At 35.5% G+C, this 13094-nt stretch overlaps 1 protein-coding gene and 3 long non-coding RNA genes across 4 annotated transcripts; all 4 read left to right on the forward strand.

Moving 5' to 3' along the window:
* Positions 1-9: 9 nt before the first annotated feature.
* Positions 10-864, forward strand: LOC110905377. The gene is made up of 2 exons (XR_002573064.2): positions 10-549; positions 639-864. It is a non-coding gene; the product is annotated as an uncharacterized LOC110905377 (long non-coding RNA).
* Positions 865-1872: 1008 nt separating this feature from the next.
* LOC110905376 lies at positions 1873-2920 on the forward strand. Its single transcript, XR_002573063.2, has 2 exons — positions 1873-2074; positions 2596-2920. It is a non-coding gene; the product is annotated as an uncharacterized LOC110905376 (long non-coding RNA).
* A 4243-nt stretch (positions 2921-7163) lies between these two features.
* Positions 7164-8017, forward strand: LOC110905375. The gene is made up of 2 exons (XR_002573061.2): positions 7164-7365; positions 7887-8017. It is a non-coding gene; the product is annotated as an uncharacterized LOC110905375 (long non-coding RNA).
* A 2670-nt stretch (positions 8018-10687) lies between these two features.
* On the forward strand, positions 10688-12066 carry LOC110905374 (nuclear receptor corepressor 1-like). Its single transcript, XM_022151172.2, has 4 exons — positions 10688-10739; positions 10998-11072; positions 11179-11544; positions 11633-12066. Exons 1-4 carry the CDS (start codon positions 10688-10690, stop codon positions 12064-12066), a joined length of 927 nt encoding a protein of 308 aa, XP_022006864.2.
* Positions 12067-13094: the final 1028 nt, after the last annotated feature.

Here is a 13094-nt window from a genome sequence, read left to right on the forward strand (position 1 = left end):
GATGACCATCGACCCATTTCTTTAGTGAATGAGTCGATCGATTCCAGTTGTAACAAAGATAACAAGCAAAATGGTAAAAATAGAGCTTAAACGAAAACGGGTCAAATGGGTTGAATAGATTGAACGACATCAAACTAAAACTTTTAATGCATAAAACCTCCTAAATCTTTTGTTCACAAATAACTGGATTATTACTGAAATGATATAAATTTTGTAATAATATTTTACAGTTGACACGCTAAGTGTTTAGAAAAACTGGTCTAAGAGTTTCTTTTTAACCTGACCCGTTTCAAGTGATCCAGAAAATGCCCACCTTGACCTGTCACCCAACTCACCCATTTCGCCACATCTACCAAATATGACGGGTTGATACGTTAAATAACCAAGCTTACCATATTGTGCTTGTTGATCTGCCAGACAGGAACAGGGTTCATCAAAGTAGATAACACAAATGGCTTCAACTTAGTCCCGGAATCTGAATTTGAACATCATGCTTCTTGCAAGGGGAACCCCGCTACCAACGAGTGGACCCCAGCACCTACTGACACGGTAAACTTCATAGAACTTGGTTAGTCAACGAACTTTAATAATTTAAATCTAAACATCTAAAGAAGATTTTATTGAACTTTCTATTGCAGGCATCTTTTGTGTCCACTAAACCTCCTAGAAGTGATAACTGAAATGGATTCATTGCTGCAAATGTCATGAAATAGCATCCACAATACTAGTGATTGCATTTTCAGTATTAAAGCTACTGTGTACGTCTGTTCCGAGGAATTGTGTGTAACTGAAACTAAGATGTGTTTGCGCTAATGAATAATACATTTGACGATGCTATTCAATTTGCTTGCTGCTTAATTTAAATCTTTTTTATGATTAATTGGATTATAGAATCCGTTAACGGGATTATTTTATTTGAAACCTTATTATAAAGACCTCAAAATATTACAATCGGCTATTGTTAAGCTACAACAAACAAAGCTGTATGCATAGTAAATAGACCTAGACAGGCCAAAACAGTTAATCATATGTTAGCTTGACTAGCTTCACATATTCAAAACACCCTTTACTGGAGTTGAAGATTTCAATTAGATTTAGGTTCGGGTAGTAACCAATACGTAACCGAAATCGAGTGTAAAATGGGTCGGAACCGACCCTTTTATGTTGGGTATTATTTCGGGTAATAATCTACAAGATGTTCGGTTATCGGGTCAGTTCGATTCGTTACCCCGGTCGGGGTGGGATATTGATAAAGCGCTCATCACTACAAAAAGCTTTTTTAAAACTAACTGAGACCCAATTGAAATTATATGAATAAAAATTTGCAATTCGATACTCCATGACAATTGACAAACCATATATATTTTCGTCGATTATTAGTTCAGTAGGTTATTATTTTCTACCGTAACTCATGTGTATTTGGTTTTTCTATTACTATCAGTAATTAGAATATTTTGGGTTGCACATGTGTACGAATTAATCAGTCTTTGAACAAGCTGTACTATCTTGTAATTTCAAGAATGCACATCTGCGCGACCATACAACCAACAACTATATACACAGAAAACGAACATTAAGGCGACGGTAAACGTTATCCCATACATGATAGGTCCACATATGTAACACCCCAAATCTCATATGTTATATTATAATAATATGTTCGTGATGTTTAAGTAATAGAAAACGGTAAGTATGGGTTAGTACCGTAAGAAAATAACGGTAAGTTTAAAATATAGTTATGTAACTAAGTTAACCAAAAGGGGAGTGACCAAGTTAGTATGGGAAATAACAAAATGAACACACTTTAAAGACAAAGGGCTGAATGTGTAAATGTGGAATGAAGTTTAATAAAAAAAAGGTCAGTGCTTGGTTCTGGGTTATGTACGATCGAGAGAAGGAGGGAGCTAGGAAGAACCAAACCCTAACAACATAGAATCCATCAAATTGAAAGGGAAATTGAAGGCTAATCGAATGCATGAACTAGGAATGTCGATCACTTAAGTATCTCCAACATCAAGGTCGAGGAAAGGAGGGGAATCAAACCAAGCAAAGGCAATAGGAGCGCACGACTCCGGTAAGTTCATATGAACTTCGCTCATGTAGAATGTAGATTTTGTGTTAGTTCTCTTGTAAATAATTGTTCGATGTTTTATGTGGAAATTTATAGTAAAATGTCTTAATGCGATTTGTTAGTAGAAAAAGGGAAAAGTCTATTGACGACCCGTATAAATGGGTCTAAAGTATGAGAATGAGGTGTTCATGGTGATGTAACTACGAGTCAAGTAAGATGAATATGTTATGAAGTTGAGACAACTAGCGATGACTTTTTATAAGTCGAACTAGTGAAGCAAGGAAAATTGAAAAGTAAGAATAGATATGATCCGTGAGAACGGGTCGGACAAAATAAAATGATTTATGATGATGGAAACTAAGATGGTGCTATATCCATTAAACGGAGTTGTCATATGAGAAATTTGAATGAAAAGATGTAAAAATATAATGACCCCGTAACGGGTCAAATAATGAAGAAAAGCAAATTGTATTAGTAATATGTTTTTAACCAAACTAACTTGTAAGTTTGTGTTATGGATGTAGGTGAATCTCACTCTTGATAATGGCGAGCTTGGATCGAACACACCACATCGCCCTTTATGCGCTTCCGGTTTAGTCGTCTTTGTAAATGGGTCAAAACACTTTCATAATGTAAATGTTAAGTTTATGTCTAAGATGTTTCGTAAGTAAATTAGGATTTTTAAATCTTATTTTTGGTAGTTCGGACAAAACACTTTTGATGGAATCTTGTATGGTTACAACTTATATGTCTTTTGAAACGTGTCATAGAATTTAGTTTGAATGGTGATTGCTAAAAGCAGGGAATTGTATATAGTACGAACGGGTCATGCCCAATTTTTGTTAAAAATTAGTATGTGGTTACTATTATTTTTGAATGTGAAAAAGTGGGCGTTACAAGTTGGTATCAGAGCCGTGGTTTGAGGGATTCGGGCACGGGATAGGGTGCTCGGACTCAAACCGAAAGCTCAAGATATGGTGTGTGTTCGCTCCAAGACGCGGTTAAGGTACGAATTTAGTATTATGATTTCTAAGTTTCATTTTATCGGAAATGGTTAAGGGAAGGGATGTGGAGTTTTGCTATGGGTAATGCCTGGAAATGGTAATTCTGGAAGCCCCGGGAAAGTTCGGGTGTTATGGTACTCGGGAACGGGTCGAAATGGGTAAAAATATATATATATTCAGCAGCGTTTTGGGCAGTCGGCAACCCGTCGCCGACGCCCATTCTGCCCGTCGCCGACGCCCCCTTAAATGAACCAGAAGGTCCGACGCCCATACCCACTGCCTACGCGTTTTGTAACCGACGCCACTTTTGGCTTTGCGTCGCCGACGCCAGGGAGGGCCGTCACCGACGCCACTCCCTGGGTTCGTTTTTCTGATTTTTCTTGGTTGACTTGTGTGATGTATCCCGGACTTCCGAATGCCGTAAAACGCATCTAAAGATCGTAATAAACTTCTAGGGAGTAGTGTATGATAGAAAAAAAGGGTCGTCGAATTAGTTGATGTATGATTATAAATTGATGGGAAAAGTATAGTACATGGATGTAAGAATGAACTTTAAGAAAGTATGCATATCTTAGCAATTAATCACGTTGATGATGATGATAATGATATTGCCAATGATAATGGTAAAGATGATACCCTATAACGAAAGGTATGTGGTGTGGTCACGAAGTGACCGTTAACACCAAGAATGATGAATGGTATACGGTGTGGTCACGAAGTGACCGCTAACACCGAGAATGATGAATGGTATGCGGTGTGGGCACGGAATAGCCGTTAACATCAAGGATGATGAAAGGAATGCGTTATGGTCACTAAGAGGCTAATAACACCCGGAATTATGAAATAAAAGAATGATAACCATAATTAAAAGGACAAAGGTCAATGAGACGTAAGCATGATGGCATGAAGTAACATATAATGAAAGTGAAAAGTGTATGAAATTAACGAATGCGTGATAAGTAAGAGAATGAAAGTCATTGAAATAAGTTAGGCATAGTAACATATTTCCTAAACTATGTTGTAGAATATTTCTTAAGGCAAATCCAATAGTTTCGTTAAGTTTCCGAAAATGCAACCTATGATAATTAGGATCCTCTAAATGTCAACCGGGTCATGTCGAAATGTTTCGAACTAAGAACGTATATGATTGGAAGGTTGTGAATGAAGTTCTAGTTGAGTTTATCAACCCTATGATGAGAGGTATGTGGTGTGGTTATAAAGGACCGTTGACACCTAGCATGAAAGAAAAGAAAGGAAAGTATAAAAATTTAAAATGCTAGAATGAAGTGAACATGACCAAAGAATAAATTTTAATAATGATCTCGAATGATATAGTAGATGGCTGATGAAAACGAAGAAATTGTTAACAAAATATGTTCCGAGTAGCGGATAGTGCGAGGAAGTAAGTAAGAAGGATGAGTGATTCTATTCACTTATGAACGAAAGGCATGGCTGATATAGCCTATCGTGACTGATGTTGATGATGATGTACAAGTGAAATGAAAGTTACTGAAATATGAGTATGAATGCATGAATGTAACTTGAGATGACATGGAAAGTATATGAAGTAATGAATGTAGAAAATGCTTAACGTAAATGACGGACGAAAGAGAGTAAACTCAAATGATGTTGGTCTTAAGTAGGAGAATGCTAGTGTAGACGGAACGAATCGTGTGTGGATATGTAGATATAACTAGGTGACCATGTAGATGTATATGTCATGTAGTATGAGTATGAAATGCATACAATGTTATTAATATGGTCTACCGTTTTAAGATGGATTTATGTACATAATTCGAAAGTACATGGATAGGGCAGTTGACTTTTAAAGTCAACAATGTGTGATCATCATGCATTGACTCTTAGACACATATGTTGAAATAGAAAGTTAATGTGCTATGTATTAGATGATTGATGTGTTGTGAATGATGATCATTAGGTTATGTAGATTTGGAATGAAGCGGTTATTAGTATATGTTTTATATATGTTGCAATTGACTAACTAAAGTCAAGTAATGTATGAATGAAAAAGAAAAATGATTTTTTTTGTGTGTATGCCGACATATGCTAACCGTGTAATGAGTGTAATGATATGTAAGGATGGAAATCTTGACGATTTACTCAAGCATGGATGGCTAACGAGTCAAGAGGTAACAACGAGGAAAAAAAATGAATGAATGAACATGGACGCTAAAGGTAAATGATTCTGATTCACTTCTTAGTATGTATATAGAATTTTCATGTTTATGAATGTGGAGAAATCATGTAAGGTTGTGTAATGAATGAGGGTATTAAGATAAGTATTGACCTTGTTAGACGAAGGTAGAATTCTAAGACGAAGGTAAGTTATTGAAATAAAACGGGTCGAATAAATGCGCAAAGGTAATGTAACGATAATGGAATTCGTAAAGAATAAAGACCCGGGTTAAGGATCTTTAGTCACTTATGTAGGGAAATGTTTTATAGACAATTAGAAACAAATTTCAAGTGAAACGGATGCAAAACGAACGAGTTATGAGAGTTTTGGTATTAAAATGGAAAGCTGATATGGGCACCACCGTAGCTTACGGTGGAGATCAAGTACAAAATGTAAAGTTATGCATTCCTGCATTTTTCTTTGATTTCGGACCTCGTGAACCCATCCCAAGCCCCGATAAGCATCTATAATGTACTTCAGCCCTACCAAATGGCTTAATAAGTTATGGGTGAGTATGGAACTCATTTTTTTTTAAGATTCGAAACGTACCTGAAAGTTACAAAAAAAAAAAAAAAAAAAAACGTTTATGAAGCGTGAGTAAGAATGGGGTGTTTAAGTGAGTATGCGGGGAAATGAATTAAGTATGTGGGCCAGTATGTATAGTTTTAATTACATTTCAATAGCTGAAACTTGTAAGTAATCATGAGTAGGAGTGAGTATGTACATAAGTCTGTACATACGTGTCTTATATGGAGATTATAATTAGGATGCATTAGCAAATCTTTTGGAACGACTTAAGTGTATGTGAGAGCTTGTTAGGTAATTGCCTTAGCATTACAATTGCTAGAAGGAATGACGTATGTACGACGGCTATGGAATGTGATGACAAGTATAGTTGCGTATGACACTTCGAGTGTAATATGAGATACACAAATGTAAATATTGATTACTCGATTATATTGATAGCGTGATTAAAGCCTTATGTTGGCCCTTGTAATCAAGGGGTAGTCGGTAGAGAAGTTAGAGCAAGTTGGTATACACCCGGCAAGTATAAATGAATGCATTAAATTGCGGTTAACCATGTAGATATGATAAATCATCAATGAAAGAAATATTGGTCTCGGGTAGAGATCACACGTAGGTGTCGCAAGAAAAGTATGAAAAGAACTATCAAGCAATTGACATGAAAGAAATTTTGCTTGATATTGGCCCTAGAAGTATGGGGAGTATTTAGAAGCTGAATAGTTAGAAACTATTGAATGATGTTTGATTTGTGATTTTAAATGAATGAATAGGATTGAACAAGTATGAATATTATGATAATTATTTCCCCTGAGTAGATGTTAGAGGTATGCGGGAATGAATAATCTGACAGATAAGTTTTGAGAAATCAGCTTGAACAGTTGAACGATAATCATGAAATAATGTAATAGGATAGCTTTGATTCATATAAGATTGAATTACCAAATGTATTAGACAAGTTTAGAGTAGTAATGACCGATTCATCACGAGGGATGATCGAAAGAAAGCATGTTATCGAGGTTCGAGGTATGTAATTGCGAAGGGATACAGATAAATTCGTCAGAATGTATGTATCCAGGTTTCGGGGACGAAACCTTCTTTAAGGGGGGTAGACTTGTAACACCCCAAATCTCATATGTTATATTATAATAATATGTTCGTGATGTTTAAGTAATAGAAAACGGTAAGTATGGGTTAGTACCGTAAGAAAATAACGGTAAGTTTAAAATATAGTTATGTAACTAAGTTAACCAAAAGGGGAGTGACCAAGTTAGTATGGGAAATAACAAAATGAACACACTTTAAAGACAAAGGGCTGAATGTGTAAATGTGGAATGAAGTTTAATAAAAAAAAGGTCAGTGCTTGGTTCTGGGTTATGTACGATCGAGAGAAGGAGGGAGCTAGGAAGAACCAAACCCTAACAACATAGAATCCATCAAATTGAAAGGGAAATTGAAGGCTAATCGAATGCATGAACTAGGAATGTCGATCACTTAAGTATCTCCAACATCAAGGTCGAGGAAAGGAGGGGAATCAAACCAAGCAAAGGCAATAGGAGCGCACGACTCCGGTAAGTTCATATGAACTTCGCTCATGTAGAATGTAGATTTTGTGTTAGTTCTCTTGTAAATAATTGTTCGATGTTTTATGTGGAAATTTATAGTAAAATGTCTTAATGCGATTTGTTAGTAGAAAAAGGGAAAAGTCTATTGACGACCCGTATAAATGGGTCTAAAGTATGAGAATGAGGTGTTCATGGTGATGTAACTACGAGTCAAGTAAGATGAATATGTTATGAAGTTGAGACAACTAGCGATGACTTTTTATAAGTCGAACTAGTGAAGCAAGGAAAATTGAAAAGTAAGAATAGATATGATCCGTGAGAACGGGTCGGACAAAATAAAATGATTTATGATGATGGAAACTAAGATGGTGCTATATCCATTAAACGGAGTTGTCATATGAGAAATTTGAATGAAAAGATGTAAAAATATAATGACCCCGTAACGGGTCAAATAATGAAGAAAAGCAAATTGTATTAGTAATATGTTTTTAACCAAACTAACTTGTAAGTTTGTGTTATGGATGTAGGTGAATCTCACTCTTGATAATGGCGAGCTTGGATCGAACACACCACATCGCCCTTTATGCGCTTCCGGTTTAGTCGTCTTTGTAAATGGGTCAAAACACTTTCATAATGTAAATGTTAAGTTTATGTCTAAGATGTTTCGTAAGTAAATTAGGATTTTTAAATCTTATTTTTGGTAGTTCGGACAAAACACTTTTGATGGAATCTTGTATGGTTACAACTTATATGTCTTTTGAAACGTGTCATAGAATTTAGTTTGAATGGTGATTGCTAAAAGCAGGGAATTGTATATAGTACGAACGGGTCATGCCCAATTTTTGTTAAAAATTAGTATGTGGTTACTATTATTTTTGAATGTGAAAAAGTGGGCGTTACAACATAACATGATTAACACCAAGCGAAACTAAGCATAGTAACGAGTCTATTGAGCAAAACGAGCGAAACAAAAGCAAAGTTATTGTTTTAACACCAGCATAAAAATTAAGCCACCAGTTTACATGATTTTGAACAACCTTAAGTTGAAATCCATTTTTTCACACCAATTAAATCGATAGATCGTATAGTTCATGTAAACCAAATTCAAAATATGTGTACTTCGTCACCAACACTTATCCTATGTACCCAACAGTCTCCACAACATGTATGCACATGTGTATTCATAGCACTTACACATGTGTATTACTATAGTAGTTAAGCTAACAGGTTAAACCATTTCAAAGAACATCAGCTCAAAATGTCCCAGCGATCTTCAATGATTCCCATCATGTGTCGCATCGCGTATATTCCGTAGTCTTCATACTTTCCTATCGTTGCCCAACCAATCTCCAAACGAACAGGTTCGCGAGCTTCAATCTCATAGCATCATGGATGACGAACACGCTTCAGGTATTTTACAATTACATCTTTCTGCACACAATTGAACTTGGTGAAAAAAAAAACAATGCATTTACAACATTTAAAAATATGTACATATCAATTTTCCCAAATTTTATACACATGTGTATTTCGTCGCTTACACATGTGTATAGTAACTGTTAAATTAACATATATCACAATGAAATCTCAATACAGAACATTTGTATTATTTATACACATGTGTATTTCATCACTTACACATGTGTATTATTTAAAAAGCTCAGAACAAAACATTTTTTTTAATACACAAAGAAATCGGTTGAGCAAAAAAAACAAACTACAAGTTTTTAAAATACTGGCAGAAATACACAAAAGATCAGGATGATACACTATGTAATCAGTACAAATACACATATACTTCTTTCTTCATACACAACAAAGTAAATCCAAATTTTAAACAGAACGGATTTCGCAATACCGATGTACACACATGAAGAGGGTATACGTATACATTCGATCAGGATTTAAAAATCGACAAAAATACACAACATATCAGAATGTTACATGATGTAGTTTGAACAAATACGCATCTAATCGGTTCATTATACACAGTAAACTAAGCCCTAGCTTAATAGTTGAACGATTTCGAGACATAAGGGCAGAACCATACAATACATTCGCCCAGCAACTACAATCGGATTACAATCTATATAAATAAGAATAATACACTACCAAATCGGAAAGAATACTCTACCAAACGACTTATTAGACATACCAAAATAAACCCTAGATTTTGAAGAAAGGGGATTCGTGTGTATAAACAAGTAGTATACACAACGATTTCAAGAATAATACACTATTCAACGATACCTTGATATAATGCTTGCAGAAATCGCCATTGAAAGATTGAAGAAATCGCTGTTGAAACAGGGAGATAGAAGAAGATGCAGTGTATTCATCTTCTGGGTAAACTGATTATTAGAACGTGGGTTTCAATGGATTTTGAGAACAATTAATTACGATTGTGCCCTTATGCAGTTATTGTAAATCAGTTTTTTGTTTTTATTAATTAAAAAATCATTTAAATCCTAAAATCAAGATCTCCTCATCCAATGGCTAGGATCTGTTCATTTTTGTTCACAAAATTAACATTGTTCACTCTTGATCCCTACCCTATATATATATATATATATATATATATATATATATATATAAAATGTAACTATCTATAGAAAACCCACTTTTATTTAGAAAACTTGGGAAACTCTAACCTCCCGAATTTTTTTTTTAAAAAAAATATACACATGTTATATACATGTTTTTAAGGGTTTTGGGCAAAAAAAATCAAAAAAACGCCGAGTAGATATTTTTAAAAAAACTAAACAAGTTTTGGTGTAACACGTGTTACAAATATGTCAGATGAATGTAACACGTGTTACACCAAAACTTGTTTATTTTTTTTTAAAAATATCTACTCGGCGTTTTTTTTGATTTTTTTTGCCCAAAACCCTTAAAAACATGTATATAACATGTATAAATTTTTTCAAAAAAAAAAAAACATCGGGAGCTTTGAGTTTCCCGGGTTTTCTAAATTAAAGTGGGTTTTCTATACATCCTTCCCTATATATATATATATATATATATATAGGGAGAAGATCATGCGAGAACCACCTCTTATTGCGAGAACCGCGAGAACCAATGTGAACACATGGCAAATTTGTAATTAAGTGACATTTAATCAAAAAAACACGCTCTCCTCTTATTTCAGCCCTTGCTCTCCTCTTATTTCATCACCTGTTCACCATCGTCATTCAAAATCTAGGGTTTCGCTGGAGATTTTGCTTAATCGGCGACGGAGAACTACGGCGGTGAGTTTCATGGCGGCGATCTTACAGGGGATTCGATTGGGATACTGATTACGGCGTTGGGATACTGATTTCGGCTACACATGGCTTCGCCTGATTCATCTCGTGTTGGAGTTGAACCTACGGCATCTGAAGGTTTTAGTTTTCGAATCCAATTCAGATGTTTATGCTATGATTTCAATTTATGATTTGCCCTTGATTCGAATCTCGTTTTGAAAGATTATTGGGTTGTTCTGGAATCGAAACAAGTTGCAATGACAGGACGATGGCTGCTGTAAGTAATTCAATTTTACATATAGCATACTCTAGCATAAAGACACAATTGCAGGGATGGTAGTCAGGTCTCAACAGGCAGTATTTGTACAGTTTTGGTTGGTAGTGCTGTATATTTAGGTAGAGATGGTAAGTTATATGATTCGATATTGGCCACAAACAAAGTTATAGCAAGTAGATCATCCGATGAGCTTAGTAAGTTATTACCAAAAACAAATTCGTGTACTAATATAGTGAGATCTATGTCTACCGATGATTCACTGATTAAGTACAGTTTCGGTTGGTAGTGCTGTATATTTAGGTAGAGATGGTAAGTTATATGATTCTATATTGGCCACAAACAAAGTTATAGCAAGTAGATCATCCGATGAGCTTAGTAAGTTATTACCAAAAACAAATTTGTGTACTAATTTAGTGAGATCTACGTCTACTGATGATTCACTGATTAAGAAAAGAATCTCTATGAGGAAGCGTTTCTTAAAGTTCAAAGAACGGGCCATCACTCTTAAGTTTAAAGCATTTCAGTATTCCTGGAAGGAATCTCTCCGCTTGCTCTCCGTAAGATCCGGTGCAAAGTCGCAGAAGAAGTTTGAATCGATCTCTCGCTTGGGATATATCGATTCTCAAAAGCACCGTATATCTAACCATTCTCGTTCATCTACTCCTGGTAAGAAATGATTGATATACGGATATACCAATTTCAGGTTATTATAATATTAAGTTTTGCAAGTTCTAAAATTTTACTTTATATGTAGGTGGATGTTTGCGTCTGGTTCCAACGAAAGAGGTAGTTGAGTATGTGAACAAGATGCTTTTAGATTCACGTGTCAAGACCTACAGGAACATACAGAAGATGCCGACGTTTATATTAGACAAGAGGGAACGAATGGGCTCTAGGTTTATTTCGGATAATGGATTAGTGGAGGACCCTATTGATGTTGAAAAGCAAAGGGCCGTTGTTAATCTATGGACCGAAGAAGATAGACAAATGTTATTAGATAATTATGCTTTGTTTGGCAAAAACTTCAAAAAGATTGCATCTTTTTTTCAACACAAAACAGTTGCTGAATGTGTTGAGTTCTATTACAAGAATCACAAGTCTGAGAGTTTCCAAAAAAATAAAGAAGAATTCAAAATTTTGCGAAAGGGAAGTCGTGTGATGTTAATACTAACAGTACGTATTTGGTGACTCATGGGAAAAGACCAAATCGGGAAACGGGGGCCACTTCTCTCGACATGCTCGGTGCTGCTTCAGCAATGGTTGCTAATGTGAATGAACGGTCGAATGATTTTACTATCTATTGTAACGAGCAGGAAACCGTTGCAGCCGATGTGTTGGCTGGGATTTGCGGGTCGATATCATCAGAAGATTTGGGTTATTGCATTACCAGTTGTGACAACTCGAAATCTAGAACCTTTCGTTGTAACTTGCTTGTACGTTATGTGACTAGTTAAAATGATAACGTGAACCTTTTTATGTGATAAGTGCTTTGTTACGTGTGTATTGTATATATTTGTGTACGTGCTATATGTGAACCGAGAACCCGACACGAAACAACAAAGAACCCGACTCGAGACCAAGAGGTCTCGAGTGACTAGTAATCGGTTTTGGAATTGGGCCGAGAACCTTTGGCCGGTTGGGCCTTTAGGCCGTGAACCCCCACTCGAAACCCACTAAGGGTGCACACATTTGGAACTTGACTATATATACCATACCTTAGTTAGTTTTTGCCATTTGTTGAACATTAGAACACACACACACTTCTATCTTCTCTCCCACTAGAACTCTAGCACACAAACACATCTCCAAGACTCTCGGATCCACTCGGTTGACACAAGAAACTCTCGGATTTGGACTTTGGATCGGCACACACACACACATCACCAACCGGTTAGTATTTTTATGGTTAATTTTGTTGTGCTTTGTGATGTATGATAAAATGCATGAAATGATGTTTATTATTAGTATTTCTTGATGATCATTGTTGAATGCTTAGTGATAGTATGTTCATGTTATGCTTGTGCTTAAATAGATGTATGAAAGAGATGATGTTTTATGGGTGTTAAAAAGTTTAGTGTTGGAATGTGTTCATGTGTTAAATAGAGTTTAAACTACTAGATTTGATGATTCATGAAATCGGTTTACATATGTCATGAAATCGGCTAAGGAATATGTTTGTCATGTTAGGATGCATGCTAGTAAATTGTATCTTGATG

Source organism: Helianthus annuus, chromosome 14 (genome assembly GCF_002127325.2).
Source record: "Helianthus annuus cultivar XRQ/B chromosome 14, HanXRQr2.0-SUNRISE, whole genome shotgun sequence".
In the NCBI taxonomy this organism is placed as follows: domain Eukaryota; kingdom Viridiplantae; phylum Streptophyta; class Magnoliopsida; order Asterales; family Asteraceae; genus Helianthus; species Helianthus annuus.

What these genes read in the sequence shown, in the direction of transcription:
- LOC110905374 (XM_022151172.2), top strand. Translation starts at nt 10,688, where the DNA reads ATGGCTTCGCCTGATTCATCTCGTGTTGGAGTTGAACCTACGGCATCT. An exon ending in TAGATCATCCGATGAGCTTA is followed by an intron (nt 11,073 to 11,178) that starts GTAAGTTATTAC and finishes CTGTATATTTAG; the next exon opens with GTAGAGATGGTAAGTTATAT. An exon ending in TTCTCGTTCATCTACTCCTG is followed by an intron (nt 11,545 to 11,632) that starts GTAAGAAATGAT and finishes CTTTATATGTAG; the next exon opens with GTGGATGTTTGCGTCTGGTT.